Raw genomic sequence first — 23363 nt, 5'->3', positions numbered from 1 at the left:
CACCTGAGGTCAGGAGTTTGAGACTAGCCAGGCCAACATGGTGAAACCCCATCTCTACTGAAAATATAAAAATTAGCTGGTGTGGTGGCAGGTGTCTGCAGTCCCACCTACTCGGGAGGCTGAGGCAGGAGAATCGCTTGAACTCAGGAGGTGGAGGTTGTAGTGAGCAGAGATCACGCCACTGCACTCCAACCTGTATAACAGAATGAGGCTCCATTTCCAAAAAACGAAAAGATAAAAGATACAATGACTAAATATTCTGTGAGTACTTAGTGCCTGGCTTTAGAATGTAAAGATTTCTAACAACTCAATTATAAAAAGACAATAACCCAATTAAAAATGGGCAAGGGCCAGGCACAGTGGCTCACGCCTGTAATCCTGGCACTTTGGGAGGCTGAGGCAGGCGGATCACCTGAAGCCAGGAGTTTGAGACCAGCCTGGCCAACATGGCAAAACCCCGTCTCTACTAAAAATACAAAAATTAGGCTGGTGGCAGGCACCTGAGGCATGAGAATCACTTGAACCCGGAAGGTAGAGGTTGCAGTGAGTCGAGATTGCGCCACTGCACTCCAGCATATGGGGGGGGGGCAGGGGGGCGGAAATCTCAGCTACTTGGGAGGCTGAGGCAGGAGAATCACTTGAATGTGGAAGACTGGTGGCTGCAGCGAGCCAAGATCTCACCACTGCACTCCAGCCTGGGCGACAGAGCAAGACTCCATCTCAAAAAATAAAAAGAAAAAAAACAAAGGCAAGCAATTTTTTTGGGGCAAGGAATTTGAATAGATATTCTCTAAAGAAAATATACAAACGGATAGTAAGCACATGAAAAATTTCTAAGCCACAAAGACATAATGCTTCACGTTCACTAGGATGGCTATAATCAAAATATACTGCTGGCAGAAATATAAAATGGTATAGCTACGTTGGAAAATGGGTCCTGCGGTGTCTCAAATTATGACAAGCAATTCATACTCCTAGGTATATACCCATGAAAAATGAAAACGTATGTCCACATAAAAATTTAAACATGAATGTTCACAGCAACATTTGTAAGCAGCCAGAAAGTAGAAACAACTAATGAATGAGTAAATAAAATGTGGTATATTAATATAATGAAATATAATTTGGCAACAAAAAGGAAAAAGTACTGAAACATGCTACAACACAGATAATCCTTGAAAACATTACACTAAATGAAAGAAGTCACCCACAAAGAGCTACATATTATATGATTCCATTTATATAAAATGTCCACAATAAACAAATCCATAGAAAAAATGTGGACTAAAGGTAGCCTAGGGTTGGGAGATTTGGGGTGATATGTGGAGTGATTGCTAATGTACAGAGTTCCTTCTGGGGGTGATAGTTATACAACTGTGAATAAACTAAAAACCACTGAGTTGTACACTCCATAAGGTTGTTTTTTTCTTTTATTTTTTTTTTGAGACGGAGTCTCTGTCGCCTGGACTGGAGCATGGAGTGCAGTGGCGTGACCTCGGCTCACTGCAGCCTCCGCCTCCCAAGTTCAAGTGATTCTCCTGCCTCAGCCTCCTAAGTAGCTGGGATTACAGGTGCCCACCACCATGCCCAGCTGATTTTTTTTTTTTTTTTTGGAGACGGAGTCTCACTCTGTCGCCCAGGCTGGATTGCAGTGGCGTGATCTGGGCTCACTGCAAACTCCATGTCCTGGGTTCAAGCCATTCTCCTGCCTCAGCCTCCTGAGTAGCTGGGACTACAGGCGCCAGCCACCATGCCCGGCTAATTTTTTTTTTTATTTTTTAGTAGAGATGGGGTTTCACTGTGTTAGCCAGGATGGTCTCGATCTCCTGACCTCATGATCCGACCACCTCGGTCTCCCAAAATGCTGGGATTACAGGCGTGAGCCATCACGCCTGGCTGATTTTTCTATTTTTAGTAGAGACGGGGTTTCACCATGTTGGCCAGGCTGGTCTTCAACTCCTGACCTCAGGTGATCCCCCTGCCCTGGCCTCCCAAATAGCTGGGATTACAGGCATAAGCCACCACACCCGGCCTATTTTTTACCCTTATAGAGATGGGGGTAGCACTATGTTGCCCAGGCTGGTCTCAAACTCCTGGGCTCAGGCAATCTGCCTGCCTCAGCATCCCGAAAGTGCTGGGATTATAGAAGTGAGCCACTGTCCCTGGCTGGCTATTTATTTTTTAAAACTACTTGCATACTCATGCACATACAAACACACTAAAGAATACCTTCAGAAGTATTTCAGCTAAAGAGCCAATCATATGCAGGGCTCCATCTTTTTTTCGAGGGTCAGCATTTGGTTCTGTAAGAATCTGGTAACAAAATCCCATAGTCTTTTGCAGTACCTAGATTAAAAGAGAAAAGTATTGTTATTGAATAGGCCAACAGTCCTTAAAAAACATACTAACAAAATGACTCACATGACTAACATTTAAAAAGTGTATAGTTGAATAAATTTTAAATAATACAGAAAAGTTATCTAAACATTAAATAAGCCTACCTCTTTCCTCTTACTACAGGCTGTAAACAAAAGTGTCTGGGCAGCAGTGGTAGGAGAAATGAAATCTTCAAACACATCTAGAGAACAAGTTTAAAATTAAGACAATAAACATTAATTTCTTCAACAAAGCATTAAAAAACATGCTTAATCTTTACATAAGGTTTGAAAATGATCCCAGATCCCTTTATAATTTTGCAAAAGCTGAATTCAATGTCTTTTCTGTACTAATTGAATGCTTTTGTTTGTTTTGAGATGGAGTCTCGCTCTGTCACTCAGGCTGGAGTGCAGTGGGCGATCTCGGCTCACTGCAACCTCCATCTCCCAGGTTCAAGCAATTCTCCTGCCTCAGCCTCCCAAGTAGCTGGTTTACAGGTGCCTGCCACCACGCCCGGCTAATTTTTGTATTTTCAGTAGAGATGGGGTTTCACTATATTGGCCAGGCTGGTCTCAAACTCCTGACCTCAAACGATCTGCCTGCCTAGGCCTCCCAACATGTTGGGATTTACAGGCCTTAGCCACCGCACCTGGCCTGTGAAAATTAAATGTTAATCCATGAATTCCTCCTAATAGCTTTCATTTTTATTTATTAACACAGAACTCAGCAGTTTAAATCGTATGTATGAAACACCACTGATGTGAGAATTTTCACAACAGGGTCACAAAAGTACAAGCTGCAAAAAGCACAAATGACTTGGTAAGAATAAGGACCAATATTCAACATTATTAGCCAAATTACAATTTTTTAGTTCTGTGCAAGGACTTCATGTGACTCCAGCTTCCTAGATGTGTTTTCTCATTTCCCACTCATATGATGGCTAACATAAGATCCAAAAGTATAGTTGAGACATTTAGTGTTGAGGTGTAATCTTGAATATCTAACAGTTTTGGTATTCAGTAATAAAAACTTAACAGTATTGAATTTGTGTCCGCCAAAAATAAGATTATCATTATCAAATGTCATAATTAATAAATAGCCCCAAAAAGGACTACACAAGGGATCAATTACATTAAAACAAGAAAGAAGATACATAATACCCCCTAGGTTGGCTACACACAATCACTGTAATCTTAATTACTGACATTTTTTGTTTCTAAAAACGTGAAAATTCCCTACCAAATTTCATGCGTATATATTCGTAAGGGTCTTCTTGCCAAAGTTCCTCATCAGCATCTGTATAGCACATCAATGGAAAAATAACATCTTGGATAATGCCCTGCAATTTAAAAGTTAAGAAAACAATAACCATCAGTTTTCAAATTTAAACCTTCAAATTTCCTTTAAGTATTAAAACCAAAGTAACACTATATGTATTTTAAAGCTTAATATCAAATGTTAGTAATGCATTTAATGTGTTCTAAGATCAACTATCAAACTACATGTACTTCCCCTTTCTGTAACAAGTAACTTTAAGATATATGTGTACAAAGGTCGCAATTAAGTATTCTAAGTATATATAGTCTATAAAATTCTACAGCTCTAAATAAAGCACATAAATTATTCATAGAAATAGCAGGTAAGTCATTTATCCTAGAAACGAATCTGGTGAAATAAAGTCCCTTGGCTACTCCAAACTACATGATAAAATATAATCATAGTCCAATATTAAGAACTTAAATTGCAAGTTTGAAGACAACAGTTTTGGATTAAAAGATAAGTTGGATATTCACAAGATACCTCTCATAACTTTATGTCACTGTCTTGTCTCCTTTTTCTGCTATATTCTCAAAACAATCACCAGAAGTAGACTAAGTAACACAACTCAACAAACATGCAATTTTTCAACCTTTATGGCAATTGATGTTATTTCTATTATATTTGCTATAAAAACATTTCAGATAAAAATTATTACTTGTATATGGGGCTTCAGATTCTTCCAGGTGAGAGCATGAGAAACTCCTTGATTAATATAATTTAATGTCTGTTGTAAAACTCGAGGAGCCATATATTGCTTCTCCTTGTACTGATATAACACCTTCAATAAAACCTTGGAAAAAAATTTTCGATCAAAAATCAATGTTCAAATAGAAATTTCAACCACTTACAAGCCAGTAAAAACAGTTAACACGTATCTTAATGCCAAGCTCATCATCAAGAAAAACAACCATATACTTTGAAAAATAATTTAACTCATTTCTGATTAAGAATGAAAAGAAGAGAAAACTATATACTATCTTCGTTTTTCTGGGTTTTTTTTTTTGTTATTGTTGTTGTTAGAGACAGTGTCTCACTACGTTGCCCCGGCTGGTCTCTAACTCCTGGCCTCAAGCGATTCTCCCATCTCAGCCTCCCAAAGTGCTGGGATTACAGGTGTAAGTCACCACACCTAACCCATTTGCTACCTATTGAAAAACCACAGTATTGGGAGAAAACCCTATCTTGTTAAAGCCATCTTCTGGGAAAACCTTACCCAAAGCAGTCAACTGCCTATTTAGCATCTGTCAATAGTTCTAACTCTACTTCATGTTTCAGAACACTGATACGCAAAATGTGGTCCACAAACCTCTAGTGGTCCCCAAGACTATTTCAGAGGATCTACTAGTTTAAAGCTACTTTCATAATGATTTTTTTTTTTTAAAAACTGTGTTTTGAGTAAATGAGTACTTGCACCAATGATACAAAACCATGGTGTTAAATGTTCTGATGCCTTATTTGAATCAAGAGAGTATGATATTAAATTCACAGTATTTTCATTTATTTATTTATTTATTTATTTGAGATGGAGTTTTGCTCAATGGTGCAATCTCGGCCCACCGCAAACTCCGCCTCCTGGGTTCAAGTGATTCTCCTGCCTCAGCCTCCCGAGTAGCTGGGATTACAGACATGCACCACCACACCTGGCTAATTTTGTATTTTTAGTAGAGACGGGATTTCTCCATGTTGGTCAGGCTGGTCTCGAACTCCTGACCTCAGGTGATCTGCCTGCCATGGCCTTCCAAAGTGCTGGGATTATAGGCGTGAGCCACCGCGCCCGCCAAGTCACTGTATTCTTTACAGCCATATTCTTACAGAACAAGTTTTTCTTTTTTTTTTTTTTTTGAGACGGAGTCTCGCTCTGTCGCCCAGGCTGGAGTGCAGTAGCAGGATCTCTGCTCACCGCAAGCTGCACCCCCCGGGTTCACGCCATTCTCCTGCCTCAGCCTCCCAAGCAGCTGGGAATACAGGCGCCCGCCACCACGCCCGGCTACATTTTTGAATTTTTAGTAGAAATGGGGTTTCACTGTGTTAGCCAGGATGGTCTTGATCTCCTGACCTCGTGATCCGCCCGCCTTGGCCTCCCAAAGTGCTGGGATTACAGGCGTGAGCCACTGCGCCCAGCCTTAGAACAAGTTTTTCTTAAGAATTTTTTTTTTTTGAGATGGAGTCTTGCTCTGTAACCCAGGCTGGAGTGCAGTGGCGTGATCTCAAGCCCACTGCAACCTCTGCCTCCTGGGTTCAAGCCATTCTCCTGCCTCAGCCTCCCCAATAGCTGGGATTACAGGCACGCACCACCACGCCCAGCTAATTTTTGTATTTTTAGTACAGACGGGGTTTCACCATGTTGGCCAGGCTGGTCTCGAACTCCTGACCTCGTGATCTGCCCGCCCTGGCCTCCCAAAGTGCTGGGATTATAGGATTATATTCTCAAAAATGAATAAAACGAGTCCATCATTTCAAGGAAAATTGCTGACAATATGTTACTGGTGTTAAAACTTGAGGTTTCAAGCAAAAATTAGAATTCTGGGCCGGGGGTAGGGGTTCATGCCTGTAATCCCAGCACTTTGGGAGGCCAAGGCAGGCGGATCACCTGAGGTCAGGAGTTCAAGACCAGCCTGACCAACATGGAGAAAACCCGTCTCTACTAAAAATTCAAAATTAGCCAGGTGTGGTGGCACATGCCTATAATCCCAGCTACTTGGGAGGCTGATGAGGCAGGAGAATCGCTTGAACCTGGGAGGCAGAAGTTGCAGTGAGCCGAGATTACGCCACTGCACTCCAACCTGGGCAACAAGAGAAAAAAAAATTATTATCTTAACATATAATAGGCCTGTTACTATATTTTAATGAACTGTTTACTCTAATTTCTAATATGATAAATATTACTAGGTATAACTCACATAAATGAGAACCCAATGGTATCCTAAGTAATTTGAACATAAAGAGATCCTGAGACCAAAAATGTTTGAGACCTGATACAGGGTCCAAACAGACATTCTTTAGATGTCAAAGAAACTGGAAATAAGCAATATATAAATTAACTTAAAGATGCCATGCTTCCACTGAGAAAAACTAAAAACAGACTTACTTGCTGGACACCAACAGCAAATGCCTTCAGAAATACTTCAGCAAATTCATTATACTCCTTGGAAACATTGCCAGGGCTTCCATATCTAAAAGAACATCAAAATGCCCATTGTTTCTTTATAATGCTTTATGCTAGCACTTTAAAGCAAAACCTTAATAAATTAATTTAAATCACCATATATGGATGAGATTACCTTTCAAAAAGTCTTGCTAAAATATGTAAGGCCCACTTCTTGCATTTCCACCATGGTAACTCAGGTCGATCATCTTCTTCAACTTGAAGTGTTTCCTTTAAAGAGACACTTATTTAATGATAGAGATAATACAATATAGGGGGAACAGCATGAGATGAGAACAGACTGACAAAAATGTGAATGCTTCGCTAATGCTGGCCTTTTTTTTTTTTGAGATGGAGTCTTGCTCTATTGCCATCTCAGCTCACTGCAAGCTGCGCCTCCCGGGTTCACACAATTCTCCCGCCTCAGCCTCCCAAGTAGCTGGGACTACAGGTGGCCACCACAACGCCCAGCTAATTTTGTTTTTGTATTTTTAGTAGAGACAGGGTTAGCCAGGATGGTCTCCATCTCCTGACCTCGTGATCCACCCACCTCGGCCTCCCAAAGTGCTGGGATTACAGGCGTGAGCCACTGCACCTGGCCTGATGTTGGCCTTTCATAGTAGAAGGTTAGACTTGGAAAAGTATTAACCCTATTTAAATCAAAGAGGCATCCTCACTGCTTCACTAGTTGGTTATAAAAGACATGCTTTTTAAAATAATTCTACAAGCTTAAAGCCAAACATTTTAGCCAAGATCTAAATAGTATAGTCAAGGCCATGACAATTGTAGCTTAATCAAAATCAGTATGTTTCATAATGGAAAGGGCATGAGAAACTCCATTTCAGAAATCTAGTTTCAGATATATAAGTATAAATGCGCAACGATTTGTGTATGAGAATATTAATTATCATATTATTTGTAATGGTAAAAAATTGCCAAGAACCTGAAGATTCATTAATAATGTTCAATTATGGAAGATCCATAAAAGACTACTATACAATCACTGAAAGAAGGAACTGGATCATTATACATTAATAACCTAAGACACCCATAACATATCTATATATATATATTTTTTTTTTAGACAGAGTCTCGCTCTGTTGCCAGGCTGGAGTGCAGTGGCACAATCTCGGCTCACTGCAACCTCTGCCTCCCTGGTTCAAGTGATTCTCCTGCCTCAGCCTCCCGAGTAGCTGGGACTACAGGCTTGCACCACCACGCCCAGCTAATGTTTGTATTTTTAGGAGAGATAGGGTTTCACCATGTTGGCCAGGATGGTCTTGATCTCCTAACCTCGTGATCCGCCCGCCTCAGCCTCCCAAAGTGCTGTGATTACAGGCGTGAGCCACCACGCCCAGCCTATCCATAACATATTTTTTTAAGTAGGATAAGGAAGTGAATATACAGAGCAAGTGAACACTCTCATACATCGCTAGTGAAAGCAATGCTACAGCCACTTTGGAAGTTACTTGTAAAGTAAAACATACACCTACCTTATGACCCAATTCCTTTCTTTGATGTTTATGCAAGAGTGTGAAAAACATGTGACCACAAAAAGACACGTAAGAATGTTCATAGCTTTATCTATAATACTGAAAAAGTAAAACTACCCAGATGTCCATCAACATACCTAAATTGTGATATATCTATACAACGGGATACCGCTCAGCAATAAAAAATAATAAACTACCACTATACAACATGAAAGAATCTTATAAATATATTAAGTGAAAGAAGCCAGGAACAAAAGATTACTTACTAAGTTCTAAAACAGATTAAATCTATTGTGCGGGAAATGAGATGATGCCAGAGATGACTAGAACCAGCCATGAGCAAACATTCTGAGGTGATGGCTACATGGGTACATAATAATTGTGTTAACTCACTGAACTGTTTATTTATAATCGGTGCACGGATTATAAATGATACCACAAAAAGGTGCACAATATGTATATGAGACCTTTAAAAGTTATATTTTATATCTATTAAATGTGCAAAGAAAAATATACACCAAACTAGTTTCCTATGGAGGGTGTAGAAATGTTGTTTCTTCCGCGTTGTTCATAAACCTTTTTGAAACAAATCTTTAAAAAAATTAAACTACAAAATAGGACTTTGGTCTCACTTATGCAATTAACAATATTATATTGGATAAATTACATAACCCTCCCATGTGAAAGTTTAAAATAAAAGTCAGAAGGATTTTGAGGGTTAAATAAGTATATATTAATAACAGTACATAAAACACACTGTAAAATAGGCTAGGCACGGTGGCTCACACCTGTAATCCCAGCACTTTGGGAGGCTGAGGTGGGTGGATCACAAGGTCAGGAGTTTAAGACCAGCCTGGCCAAGATGGTGAAACCCTGTCTCTATGAAAAATAAAAAAAGTTAGCCAGGCATGGTGACAGGCACGTGTAATCCCAGCTACTTGGGAGGCTGAGGCAGGGAATTGCTTGAACCTGGGAGGCAGAGGTTGCAGTCAGCTGAGATCCCACCACTGCACTCCAGCCTGGGCGACAGAGTGAGACTCTGTCTCAAAAAAACAAAACAAAACAAAACAAAACAAAACAGGGTATTCAGTAATCTGTAAATTCCCCTGTATCTCTAGAAAACTAGACTATAGGCTGGGCACAGTGGCTCACGCCTGTAATCCCAGCACTTTGGGAGGCCAAGGTGGGCGGATCACCTGAGCTCAGAAGTTTGAGACCAGCCTGGCCAACATGGTGAAACTCCATCTCTACTAAAAATACAAAAATTAGCCGGGCTTGGTAGCACACATCTGTAGTCCCAGCTACTTGAGAGGCTGAGGCATGAGAATCGCATGAACCTGGGAGGCGGAGGTTGCAGTGAGCCGAGATTGCGCCACTGCACTCCAGCCTAGGCAACAAGAGCGAAACTTCAGCTTAAAAAAAAAAAAAAAGAAAAAAGAAAACTAGACTATAAAGAAAAATAATAATAATTTTTAAAAGTTTGATTATAAAAATAACACAATTGGACAACTCTGAATGTACTAAAAACTACCAAGTTGTACTTTAAAAGAATAAATTTTACTGTATGTGAGTTATTTCTCAATAGAGTTATTAAGAAAAAATAACATAACTACAAAGGTTGGCCAATCTGTAAATCAAGTTCTTCCTCTTCCTCTGTACGTGGGCATCTGACAAATTAACTAGGCTAAGAGCCAGCTATGAGCTCTTAATTTATGAACTGAGAGGGAACAGAAGATTTAGGATGAAACAAAAGGATAACAGAAGAAATTAAACCAATAATATATTAAAAAAACACCCTTTACAACTTTTCACACTAAGTAAATGTACAGATGTAATGCATATATAAACAAATGAAAAGGTACCTCTAATCTAGAAAAAAATACATCATCATATTATAAAAATTCATAAAGAATGTTACAGGAAACACCAGTTAAAGTCTTCAAAAGACCATTAAATATTTATATTTAGTAATATAAGAGAACATACAGAAACTTACATTAGGTACATCCCTGTTCACAACAGTCTTTAAAATTTCTATCCATTCTGTCAGGTTCTGTTGGTTTATCAGTTCCAGTGGTAGTGTATACTAAATAAAAGTCAAGAATTAATATTTCAAAATCCTTGCTAAAGAAAATCCTACTTCTTTTTACTCTTCACAATACCTACCAAAAGTATTTCATTCAATCCACATTTCCTGCTTTTAGTACATAGGCAAACTTCTTTGCTTGTTATCTATAATGGTAAACAGTGAGTGGGCATCCTTGCCATATTCCCATTTTACTGGGATATTTTATTTTCACCATAAGGTGTGATATTTATTGTAGATTTCTAATGAACACCTTTCATCAAGTTAAGAAAGATTCTGTTCTAGGATTCTAACAGTTGTTTATTTTTTTCAAAGCAGACACGGTTATTTAATTTTATCAAATGCTTTATCTGACATCCATAAAGATGTTTACAGGTCTCTATTTTAATGTGATGTAAGGGTTAATTACAAAAACTAATTTCTTACTGTTGATCCATTCTTGTATTCCTGGGATAAATCCTATTTCTCAGTAGGCCAATAAAAAAGTTATCCAATTTGGGATTTTAGGACATCTATTATCACAAGTGAGACGGGGCTATATTTTTACAACAGGTATGCTAGTCTCAAAGAATGAGTTGAGAAAGTATTTTGTCCTATTCCCTATGCCCTATGATAGTTTTCAAAAAGACCTATTATTTAATCCAAAAGTTATGATCCTCCTAGTTAGAAAAAATATTGAAAAGACTAGTGTTTATTCAAATTACTTAACAAAAGAATAACGTAAGAGTCCAATAGAATGGCATTAAGGTGCCCTTAGATTCAGAGTGGGAGATACCTGAATGTCTTTAAAGATCTAGCAAAGACATGCAAAATCCAACCAAGGAATACAGTTAGGCAAGTACAGTCTTAATGGAGGTGAAGTCATAGATCTTTCTTCCTTCTTTTTAAGAGACCAGGTCTCGCTCTGTCAGGATGGAGTGCAGCCTTGAACTCCTGGCTTCAAGCAATCCTCCAACCTCAGCCTCCAGAATAACTGGGATTACAGGCTTACAGGTGTGAGCCACTGTGCCTGGCTCTGATCTACTTAAATGAGATTTTTAAATGTGATGTTATGACTTGAACCAAAGGTCTTGGCAGATGAGATAAATCCTTCTATGGTACATGATACAACAAAAAGAACCAGAATTTTCCTGGTTTTTAAAAATCTGTTTTACAAGTAATTATATTTCACTGCGAATACTGACCCAACCATTTCTTTTTTTTTTTTTTTGAGACGGAGTCTTGCTCAGTCGCCCAGGCTGGAGTGCAGTGTTGCGATCTCGGCTCACTGCAACCTCTGCCTCCCGGGTTCACACCGTTCTCCTGCCTCAGCCTCCCGAGGAGCAGGGACTACAGGTGCCCGTCACCACGCCCAGCTAATTTTTTGTATTTTTAGTAGAGACGGGGTTTCACCGTGTTAGCCAGGATGGTCTCGACCTCCTGACCTCGTGATCCGCCCGCCTCGGCCTCCCAAAGTGCTGGGATTACAGGTGTGAGCCATCACGCCCGGCCCCAACCATTTCTTTAGTGGGTATCTTTTATCCTAGAAAAATTTAGAACATACAGAAATAATAAAAGCCATTACTGTGTACCAGTAAAGCCCACTGATTTAGTATTTTTGCGACAAGTTTAGGAATACGTTTTGTATTGAGACAATCTATGTATATTTTGCATATCAAGCATGTGTTAGACTTCAACTGTAATCAAGTAACTGGTTTTCAGATTCATTAATTCTTTTTTTTTTTTGAGACAGAGTTTTGCTCGTTGCCCAGGCTGGAGTGCAATGGTGTGATCTTGGCTCACCGCAACCTCCGCCTCGCAGGTTCAAGCTTTTCTCCTGCCTCAGCCTCCCAAGTAGGAGAGATTACAGATATGTACCACCAAGCCTGACTAATTTTTTTTGTATTTCTAATAGAGACGGGGTTTCTCCACGTTGAGTCAGGCTGGTCTCGAACTCCCCTCCTCAGGTGATGCGCCCACCACAGCCTCCCAAAGTGCTGGGATTACAGGTGTGAGTCACAGTGCCCGGCCCAGATTCATTAATTCCTAAGGTGAAAGATACTTTGTAAATTGACTAATTTGGTTGCAGTGGATGGTTTAAGATAATTTGACATTGCCCATTTGCAATTTAATATTTATTAGGGGCCAAGCACGGTGGCTCGTACCTGTAATCCCAGCACTTTGGGAAGCCAAGGCAGGCGGATCACGAGGTCAGGAGTTTGAGACCAGCATGACCAACATGGTGAAACCCTGTCTCCATTAAAAATACAAAAATTAGCCAGGTGTGGTGGCACGTGCCTGTAATCCCAGCTACTCAGGAGGCTGAGGCAGGAGAATCGCTTGAAACTGGGAGGCAGAGGTTGCAGTGAGCCGAGATCATGCCACTGCACTCCAGCTGGGCGACAGAACGAGACAGTCTCCAAAAAAAAAAAAAAAAAAAAGATTCATTAGGGTTGTTTATGTATTTGGGGAGGAAGTATGCTTGTTTAGACTTATAATTTTTGCAAATTCTATTTTGCTAGAAAATCATCCACTTAATGTAGATTTTCAAGTTAACTATTATTCAAATGCTGAAATTCTTTGTTAATTTTTAACACGGTAAATGACAGGCTAACTTTTTATGCATAAAAACTGCTTCATAGATATTACCTGAACAAGAGCATAGAAGATCTTGAATATCTGTTTCTGGATGAGGACAGACTGATCAGACTGGTCAGAAAGAAGCTGGATAAAACGATCCTTTAGAACTGGCAGAAAATGCTGCATTGCTGCTACCAATGGACTCCGCTCCTCTGGTTTTTTATACCTTTGAGTAGGAATACAAACTAATTCTGTAAGAATTTATTTCCACAATTTTATATATATTTAAACTATGCATTTATTTACACAAATATAATCAAATACTTCCTAACCAATTTAGAAAAAGAAAAATATCTAGAACAAAATCATAAAAAGGAAGCATCTTGAATAAAACCTTGAGTAAAGATTATCCAGTATTTTCTGAACATGTATTATGAGGTCAATAATCTTCAAGGCACACATGAGTATCCTCACTTTTGTAGTTGAGGAAACTGAGGCACAGACGTTAACTATCTTTCTCAGTATTACATAGTTAGGCATGAACCTAGGCAACTGGAATCCAAGGTCTGCCCTCTTAACCACTTGACTATGCAGTCTCTAACTGTGAATCAATTGATATAGATGAGGAGGCATAATGAAATTTTTTATTTATCAGCTGCTACTATTCACACAAATATAATCAAATACTTCCTAACCAATTTAGAAAAAGAAAAATATCTAGAGCAAAACCATAAAAAGAAAGCATCTTGAATAAAACCTTGGGTAAAGATTATCCAGTATTTTCTGAACATGTATTATGAGGTCAATAATCTTCAAGGCCCACATGAGTATCCTCACTTTGATAGTTCAGGAAACTGAGGCACAGAAATTAACTATCTTTCTCAGTATTACATAGTTAGACATGAACCTAGGCAACTGGAATAAGTTATTGACCTCATGATAAATGAGGAAATAATAAATTATAAATATTTATATAAATTATAAATAATAAATTAGGAAGTATTTGATTATATTTGTGTAAACAGTAGCACCTGATAAATAAAACTGATTATTATTATCATCCTTAAGTAATTTACATACCAACAGCATTAAAGCAGAAATGGTATGTATAAAGCAGAAAATATTTTATTTCTAAAAGCATCATAAACCATAAGTTCTTCTATTAACCCATAGGGCAACAAAATGTGACCAACAGGCTATCAATTATGAGCCAAGATTGTGCCACTGCACTACAGCCTGGGTGACAGAGAGACTCGATCTCAAAAAAAATAAAAAAGTATCGCTAAAAAGTCTGTTGGGGGCCGGGTGCGGTGGCTCACGCCTCTAATCCTAGCACTTTGGGAGGCCAAGGCGGGAGGATCACGAGGTCAGGAGATCAAGACCATCCTGGCTAACACGGTGAAACCCTGTCTCTACTAAAATGCAAAAAATTAGCTGGGCGTGGTGGCGGGCGCCTATAGTCTCAGCTACTCGGGAGGCTGAGGCAGGAGAATGGCATGAACCCGAAAGGCAGAGCTTGCAGTGAGCCACTGCACTCCAGCCTAGGCAACAGAGAGAGACTCCATCTCAAAAAAAAAAAAAAAAAAAATCAATCAATCAAACAAATTTGTAACTACACAAAAGCAATTCCAATATCCCCCCCCCCTTTTTTTTTTTTTTTTTTGGAGAAAGTGCCTCACTCTGTCACCCAGGCTGGAGTGCAGTGGTGATCATGGCTCACTGAAGCCTCAACCTTCCAGGCTCAAGCTATCCTCACACCTCAGCCTCTTGAGTAGCTGGGACTACAGGCATGTGCCACCACATCTGGCTGATTACTTTCTTTTTTGTCTGTAGAGAGAAGGGGAGAGACGGGGTTCCACTATGTTGCCCAAGCTGGTCTCAAACTCCTGGGCTCAAGTGATTCACCTGCCTCAGCTTCCCAAAGCGTTGGGATTACAGGCTGAGCCACTACTCCCAGCCCCAGCTTCCATTATTAAGGAGTCAATAGGCAGACTAAACTTGTAAAATACAGATTACTGATTATAGAAATCATTATTCTAAGAGCCACAGCTTATCTTTTTGGAACAGATATTATCAAAACAGCTTTAAATTGGTTTTCCATAGCACATCCCAGTTGTATTTATTGGTATCCCTCTTCCTTAAGAGAGAAAATATAAAGAATTGAGTATCTGAGTACATTTTAAAATGATACTGGGAGACTCTTTTTAAAAGCTATTTTTTTTCCTACCAGGTGAAATGAATAACAAAGTAAATCACAAGGAATAAAAAATACAAAAAGGAATGTTCACATTAACAATGACTGCTAAAGCTATTAACACAATCTGACAAATTATTTCAAATATTACTTTAATGTGCTAACAAATTATACCTAGCATACATTTTAAAAGGTTATCTATACCTTTGAGTTGATAAAATAATAACAATTCACAAAAGAAAGCCATTTGCACTCTCCAATCTGATTATACAAACTACAATTATACACAAAATTCCCTTTAAACACTAAAAGTGAGAACTAATATTACACAGCTCTATTTATGCATCACAGGTCCATCACCCACCCTAAGAGAGTTTAAATACTTGTTCTACATCAGATATTCTCTCCTACCTCCCTCAATACCCTGAATAGTGGACTGGGAGTTGAGTGGTACTAGCTGTCAATCTAAGCTAATAAGTAAAAAATTATGGTACCAAACTTATTACTACCCTGTAAGACCTGAACATTCCTGAAAGGATGAAAATATGACACTAATAAAATTCTACTACCACAAGGCTGTGATGTGTCAAACTGGAGAACCATACTCATAGAAAATCCTTAAATACTAGTCTTATCACTATTCTGTTAAAAAAAAATTTCAGTGGTTCTCAGTATCTAAAAGATCACATCCAAATTTCCCATTCTGGCACTCAAAACCCTCTTTAACATGGTCCCAATTTACCAGTCCAAAACTATTCCCAACCTCTCACTGGAAATTATCAACACCATTAAGCAGTCTCCTCACTACCCACTAAAGACAGCGTCTCACATTTCCATCTCTTTCTTTGTCCATATGGTGTGACACGCCTTCCCTCTTCATATGTTCTTTGCGTTCCTTCAACTGACAAGCATTTCCTGAGGATCTATGCTCCTGAGGACCACCACAAATTTCAATTTCTCTGTAAATTTTCTTAGAACTGCTTCAGTCCACACAGATCCCTTGTGAACACCTTGTGCTTCACAACGAAACAATGGCTGAAAATGAACTGAATTCCAATGATGTAGCAGCCTCCTGTATCTCCCATTTACAAATCCCTGTCATATTCCCTCCTGCTAAGATTATGGGACAGGAGGGCCTTGAACCTCCTCAATGATATTGACAGCTTATTGTTTTTATTCTCTCCAATTTTAGTCACTCACTTACCAGAACTGTAACAGCTGGAACATTCCTTAGCAGGAAGATGGGTAGCTGGTGGGAACACAAGAAAACACCAGTACCAATGCTGTAAAGGGTATATTTCTCTCCTGCTCAGAGAACAAAAGCAGCAGTTCATCAGCCACTTTGAGATGGGACCCAAAGAGGGTATTGGAGGCTAACTACAAGTCCCAGAATTAGAGGGCTCACAATGGCATCTGTGTAGCTGTTAAGACTGGCAATAAAGTCACGATCATGGTATAAAAGTCTTCCTTATGCCTTCCTCATAATATCCCATCAAACCTTTTCAAGTGCCTATCAACTACAGACTTAAAAAACTCCTTCAACATGTGGCTTACCACTCTCAGTGCTATACCTCAACTTTCTAGGTTAGATCTTTTTTTCCTGATCCCTAAAACAAGATCTAAAATAATCACTTGGCCTAAAATCTTTTTTTCTAATACTAATGACCTATATGAACTATAATCTGCTTAAATATGCCAACAATGAAATAGATGAGTGTGAATCCCCCAAAACAAACTGATTAAAGAAGATCACATGAAATTCCAATGAATTCTTCTTAAAGAATCAGAGGAAGTTAATCAAGAGCCTAAATTAAGATAAAAATTCACAGAAAAAAAAGCCACAAGTAATAAAGAGCTTTAATCCTCAATGTATTCTGATCACCTTCACATTTTAGAAAAACTTACCTGAAGGACTTTTAACAGCACACATTGAGGAGGCCCTCTTTAGAGATAACTTAGTTTTTGAATAGGTAAACAGACGGTCATTAAGAAAAAAGGGTGCAAGGAGTTTCTTAGTAGAATAAAGAAACTGCGGAGTTAGAATGCTATGTCAAAAAGAAAATAATAAATTGAAATTACCATATAATTCACTAATTTTATTATCTATGCTAAATATAATTTTACATGTTCAAATTGGCTTAAATTTTCCAAACTTTTCCTACTTCTCAAAGCTCTATAGGAGTTGAAAGAAACACTTACTCATAATTTTTCACAAGCTGATAAAGGCAAAGAAGAATTCCTAGCCAACAAGCACTGTTATCGGACTGAAGATAAAAGCCAATTTTGTCCACAATGGCAGTCCAGCGGCTTGGATAATCATGTTTGATGATGTGATGAATGCATGTAGTAAGCTGTACCCTGAAAGCCAAAAAAAAAAAAAAAACAGTAAGGAAAGGTAAGATTTTGCTAACTCATAGAAAGCAAAATAGCTGTTTAGACAAAATCTAATTTCAAAATAACCCATGTGATTTTAGATGTACACAGAATATATATGATTCAGAATAAGTCACTGAGCAAACGAAACCCAGCAAATGTTACAAACACAGGTGTTTTATTTTTCATTCCTATCATCAATAAACAAGTTTCATTTAAGAACATCAATTAGGCTGGGTGCGGTGGCTCACACCTGTAATCCCAGCACTTTGGGAGGCCCAGGCGGGAAGATCACAAGGTCAAGGGATCAAGACCATCCTGGCCAACATGGTGAAACCCCATCTCTACTAAAAACACAAAAATTAGCTGGGCCTGGTCATGCACACCTGTAATCCCAGCTACTCCGGGGGCTGAGGCCACTGTGCCTGGCCCACAAGTTTTATATGAAGTTTTTGGTTTCGTCAATGTGAAATCAAACTGTAGTAAGAAAACAAATTACAGGCCAGGCATGGTGGCTCACACCTGTAATCACAGCACTTTGTGAGGCCTAGGCAGGTGGATCACTTGAGGTCAGGTGTTCCAGACCAGCGTGGCCAACATGGTAAAACCTCGTCTCTACTAAAAATACAAAAATTAGCCAGGGATGCTGGTGCACGCCTGTAATCCCAGCTACTCGGGAGACTGAGGCAGGAGGATTGCTTGATCCCAGGAGTCAGAGGCTGTAGCAAGCCGAGATTGCGCCACCTCACTCCAGCCTGGGCGACAGAACAAGACTCAATCTCAAAAAAAAAAAAAAGAAAATGACTAAGGCATTCTCCTACAACAGCATTTGTTGGGTAAGTTTTCTGTTACAAAAAAAACAGGCCTATATGTTCTGAAAAGCCCCCAAAAGCCCCCCAGAAAAACAAAACGCAGGCCGGGTGCAGTGGTTCACGCCTGTAATCCCAGCACTTTGGGAAGCCGAGGCAGTTGGATCACGAGGTCAGGAAATCGAGACCATCCTCGCCAACATGGTGAAACCCTGTCTCTACTAAAAATACAAAAATTAGCTGGGCGTGGTGCCGTGTGCCTGTAATCCCAGCTACTCGTGGAGCTGAGAGGCAGGAGAATTGCTTGAACCTGGGAGGTGGAGGCTGCAGTGAGCAAGGATCATGCCACTGTACTCCAGCCTGGCCACAGAGGGAAAGTCCATCTCAAAAAAAAAAAAAAAAAACCCAAAAAACAAAAAACCCTGAAAGTTACACACCTGCAGAAATGGGTAAATTTTAAAAATACATACCTGATGAGCTCAGGAGAATGGATAATGGCTTCTACAATATTTTCTCGAATACAATGGCGATCTTCTTCTGGAATAGTATAAGGGGATATATCCCCTGGTGCTGTTTCTCGATCAGGCCAATACTGTGTTATCATATTTTTCAGATAGATAACACCTAAAATACAGATCAGTTTGACAAAAGAATGTTTACTGTGAAAGTACTGTGAAAATCCCATAAGTGTCCATACCTCAAGTATTTCTTTCACACTACCGTTTGTAAAGCTATGCTTTCATTAACAAAATACTACATTCAATTATTTTTAAAGTTGATAATGCACAAATTGAACACTGTTACAGCAATCAAGCACAAAGTTATTACGAATCACACAGCGTAAGAAAACTCTGCAAATAAACCCCAGAGAAAACTGGTTTTTTTAATGTCACAACACTTTTAACCCTGTTTTCTACAGGAGAGTTAAATTAAATCAAATCAGTTTTCTAAATGAAGCCTTTAAAGACAAAACCATCATACATATCCCAACATAGCTTCTACAACTAATCACACAAAGGTAATAAAAAAACCAATTCTTATCACAGAAAAATCATAGCATATAAAGGTTCTTAATCTATAAATTTAAGTATTTCAATCCCATACCACTTCAAATTCAAATTATGTTATGGGAGAATTTACTGTGTTCAGAAATTATAGATTGCTATTTTTCTGTCAGTTATCATACTGCTACCTTTGCACATTGCTATTTGACAAAAGTTAACAAACTGATGAAGTGGTAAAATCTAGGCTGCTAGCAAAGCTTTTTACCCAGCACTTTCAGAGAGTGGGGGAGAACAGAATCACAAATCTGTAAGATGTACTGTAAAGGGAAACTGTCCAAAATTAATTCTTAAATTCTGCAAAACACTCGATCTTCTCTAATTAGCAATTCTTATTTCAAGTCCTGTACTTATTTGAACAAGGATAACCGACAGAAATAGGATTTTTATATTCTAGTTTGCTTTAATTTAGGAATTAAATATTCCATATTATAGTAATTCAAATAGATTAAGATTATATATTAAAATACCCCTCAACAAGGTATTTTTATGAGATGGAGTCTTGCTCTGTCACCAGGCTGGAGTGCAGTGGTGCGATCTCGGCTCACTGCAACCTCTGACTCCCTAGTTCAAGCGATTCTCCTTGCCTCAGCCTCCCGAGTAGCTGGGTTTACAGGCATGCACCACCATGCCCAGGTAATTTTTGTATTTTTAGTAGAGACAAGGTTTCACCATGTTGGCCAGGATGGTGTCGCTCTCCTGACCTCGTGATCCACCCACTTCGGCCTCCCAAAGTTCTGGGATTATAGGCGTGAGCCAAGGTTTTAAGATAAACTACACCTACAATAAAGAATCAAATAGGACCAACAAAGTCCAGGTTATTACTACTACAGAATTTTGGTTCTTTTTCTCCAAAACAGAATAGAGACCAATACTAAGACCACACAACAGTCCCAATGTCTCTGGATGCAACCTCTGAATATTTCCCTTCTAAGTAAAGAATGGAATATATGCTTATGTGATTCGGAATTTTAAACATTTTTTGCCCCAACAATACAGAATTTGGAACTGCACTGTAAGGATCTCATGATTCAGTCTACTCTAGCCAGAATGCTTGAGCAAAGACAGAATGAACTAATCATTCGAAATCCAGCAGATGAAACCTCCATATGCCATGCACTACAGAATCTCATTCAATTATTCCAAGAACATAATTTTTTTTTCTTTTTTGAGAAAGGGTCTCACTCTGTTTCCCAGACTGGAGTACAATGGCACAATCTCGGCTCACCACAACCTCCATCTCCCAGGCTCAAGCAATTCTCCTGCCTCAGCCTCCTGAGTAGCTGGGATTACAGGTGCATGCCACTACCACCCGGCTAATTTTTTTGTATTTTTAGTAGAGACAGGGTTTCACCATGTTGACCAGGCTGGTCTTGAACTCCTGACTTCAAATCATCCCCCATCTACAGCCTTCCAAAGTGCTGGGATTACAGGTGTGAGCCACCGTGGCCAGCCCCAAGTATATAACTTTTAAATTAATGATATTTTAAATTTTTTGACCAATTCCATAGTTTAACTCCTTCCAATTGTGTACACACTAAAACAATTTCCCAGTGTAATTTGTTTTTCTAATACACATAACCAAGTCTCTAGAATTTATTAATATCACTCCTAAAGGTCAAACACTTAACTTCTTAGTAAAATTTTGGATTTAAAGGCAGACTCTTATCTAAAAATGGGAAAATGTGAGCTTCACTAGTAAAAGATAAATGAGACTTGAATATATATAAAAAAGCAACAAGACCAGGCACAGTGGCTCACGTCTTTGATCCCAGCACTTTGGGAGGCTGAGGCGAGAGGATCACTTGAGGTCAGGAATTCAAGACCAGCCATAGTGGCTAACGCCTGTAAAGCTCAATACTTTGGAAGCCGAAACCAGCCGGGGCAAAACAGTGAGACCCCGTCTCTACTAAAAAAAAAAAAAAAAAGACCAGCCTCAGCAACATAGTGAGATTCCATCTCTACAAAACAAAATAATTAGATGGGTGTAGTGACACATGCCTGCAGCCCCAGATGTTTGGCAGGCTAAAGTAGAAAGATTATTTGAGCCCAGAAGTTTGAAGATTCAGTGAGCTATAACTGAGTCACTGCACCCCGGCCTGGGCAAGGATCAAGACGCTGTGGAAGAAAGGAAAGGAAGGAAGGGAAGGAGGGAAAGGAGGAAGGGAAGGAAGAAAGGAAGGGAAGGGAGGGAAAGGAGACAATAAAAATTACCCTTTTCTATTAAATTAGAAATATTTACAAAAAGATTTACTGCTGACCAGGGAGTTCAGTCATTTACATAAAATTGTTTGCTTTTAAAAAAGTCATGGCCAGGCATGGTGGCTCACGCCCATAATCCTAGCACTTTGGAAGGCACAGGAAGGCAGATCGCTTGAGCTCACAAGTTTGAGACCAGCCTGGACAATATGGCAGGATGCCATCTCTACAAAAAATACAACAATTATCAGGGCATGATGGTACGTGCCTACAGTCTCAGCTACTCAGGAGGCTGAGGTGGGAGGATGGCTTGAGCCTGGGAGGCAGAGTTTACAGTGAGTCAAGATGAGGCTACTGAGGGCCGGGGGCGGTGGCTCACGCCTGTAATCCCAGCACTTTGGGAGGCAGAGGCAGGGCAGATCACGAGGTCAGGAGATGGAGACCATCCTGGCTAACACGGTGAAACCCCGTCTCTAATAAAAATACAAAGAATTAGCCGGGTGTGGTGGCGGGCGCCTATAGACCCAGCTACTCGGGAGGCTGAGGCAGGAGAATGGCGTGAACCTGGGAGGCGGAGCTTGCAGTGAGCCGAAATCGCGCCACTGCACTCCAGTCTGGGCGACAGAGCAAGACTCCGTCTCAAAAAAACAAAAACAAAAAAAAAGATGGAGCTACTGAATTCTAGCCTGGGCAATACAGCCAGTTTGTCTAAAAAAAAAAAAAAAAAAATTCCTATCTGCCTAGCAGAGTCCAGGTTATTTAATTAATTAATTTAAAGTGATAAACAATTTAAATTCATTTATTTCCTGAGTACCTACACTGTACTAGGCAACATTTTAGTCACTGAAAATGAAAATATACTGTTAACAAAACAGACCTCAGACTAAATTCTATTTCTAAAAATTTTAACAGTTTACTGCATATGGCATATTATGGCTAATTATTTAGCCATTAAAATACGAATCTGAAGGCCGGGTGCGGTGGCTCACGCCTGTAATCCCAGCACTTTGGGAGGCCAAGGCGGGCAGATCACGAGGTCAGGAAATCGAGACCATCTTGGCAAATACGGTGAAACCCCGTCTCTACTAAAAAAATACAAAAAATTAGCCGGGCGTGGTGGCGGGCGCCTGTGGTCCCAGCTACTCGGGAGGCTGAGGCAGAAGAATGGCGTGAACCCGGGAGGCGGAGCTTGCAGTGAGCGGAGATCACGCCACCGCACTCCAGCCTGGGCGACAGAGCGAGACTCCGTCTCAAAAAAAAAAATCTGAAGACCGGAACTATGTAAAGAACAACGAAATGCTCAGTATACAACATTAAGTGAAGTGAGAAAACAATTTTTTTTATTTTTTATTTATTTTTTTGAGACGGTGTCTCACTCTGTTGCTCAGGCTGGTGTGCAGTGACGCCAACTCGGCTCACTGAAAGCTCCGCCTCCCAGGTTCACGCCATTCTCCTGCCTCAGCCTCCCGAGTAGCTGGGACTACAGGCGCCCGCCACCACGCCCGGCTAATTCTTTGTATTTTTAGTAGAGACGGGGTTTCACCGTGTTAGCCAGGATGGTCTCGATCTCCTGATCTCGTGATCTGCCCCCCTTGGCCTCCCAAAGTGCTGGGATTACAGGCGTGAGCCACTGCACCCAGCCCCAACAAAATTTTTAACAAAATAGGTGCAGGGGGAAAGAACAGCAAGAAATAACACAAAAATGTAATCTGTTTTTCTAGAATGATGAAATTATTGGTACTTTATAT

At 39.8% G+C, this 23363-nt stretch overlaps 1 protein-coding gene across 1 annotated transcript in view; it reads right to left on the bottom strand.

The window, feature by feature from the left end:
• IPO7 (importin 7) overlaps nt 1-23363 on the bottom strand; it is a 62607-nt gene that overhangs the window by 19717 nt on the left and 19527 nt on the right. Inside the window, exons 3-12 of the mRNA XM_003818140.7 lie at nt 18826-18979; nt 17373-17531; nt 13049-13205; nt 10331-10420; nt 6978-7072; nt 6785-6869; nt 4352-4486; nt 3616-3715; nt 2502-2578; nt 2230-2346 (exon numbers count right to left, since the gene is read on the bottom strand). Of these exons, the coding sequence (XP_003818188.1) occupies nt 2230-2346; nt 2502-2578; nt 3616-3715; nt 4352-4486; nt 6785-6869; nt 6978-7072; nt 10331-10420; nt 13049-13205; nt 17373-17531; nt 18826-18979 (1169 nt within the window). The remainder of the gene's footprint in view (nt 1-2229; nt 2347-2501; nt 2579-3615; nt 3716-4351; nt 4487-6784; nt 6870-6977; nt 7073-10330; nt 10421-13048; nt 13206-17372; nt 17532-18825; nt 18980-23363) is intronic.

The sequence above is a fragment of the Pan paniscus genome, chromosome 9, assembly GCF_029289425.2.
Source record: "Pan paniscus chromosome 9, NHGRI_mPanPan1-v2.0_pri, whole genome shotgun sequence".
In the NCBI taxonomy this organism is placed as follows: Eukaryota; Metazoa; Chordata; class Mammalia; order Primates; family Hominidae; genus Pan; species Pan paniscus.
The sequence above is the reverse complement of the archived record's forward strand: the minus strand, read 5'-3'. Positions and strand labels throughout refer to the sequence as shown.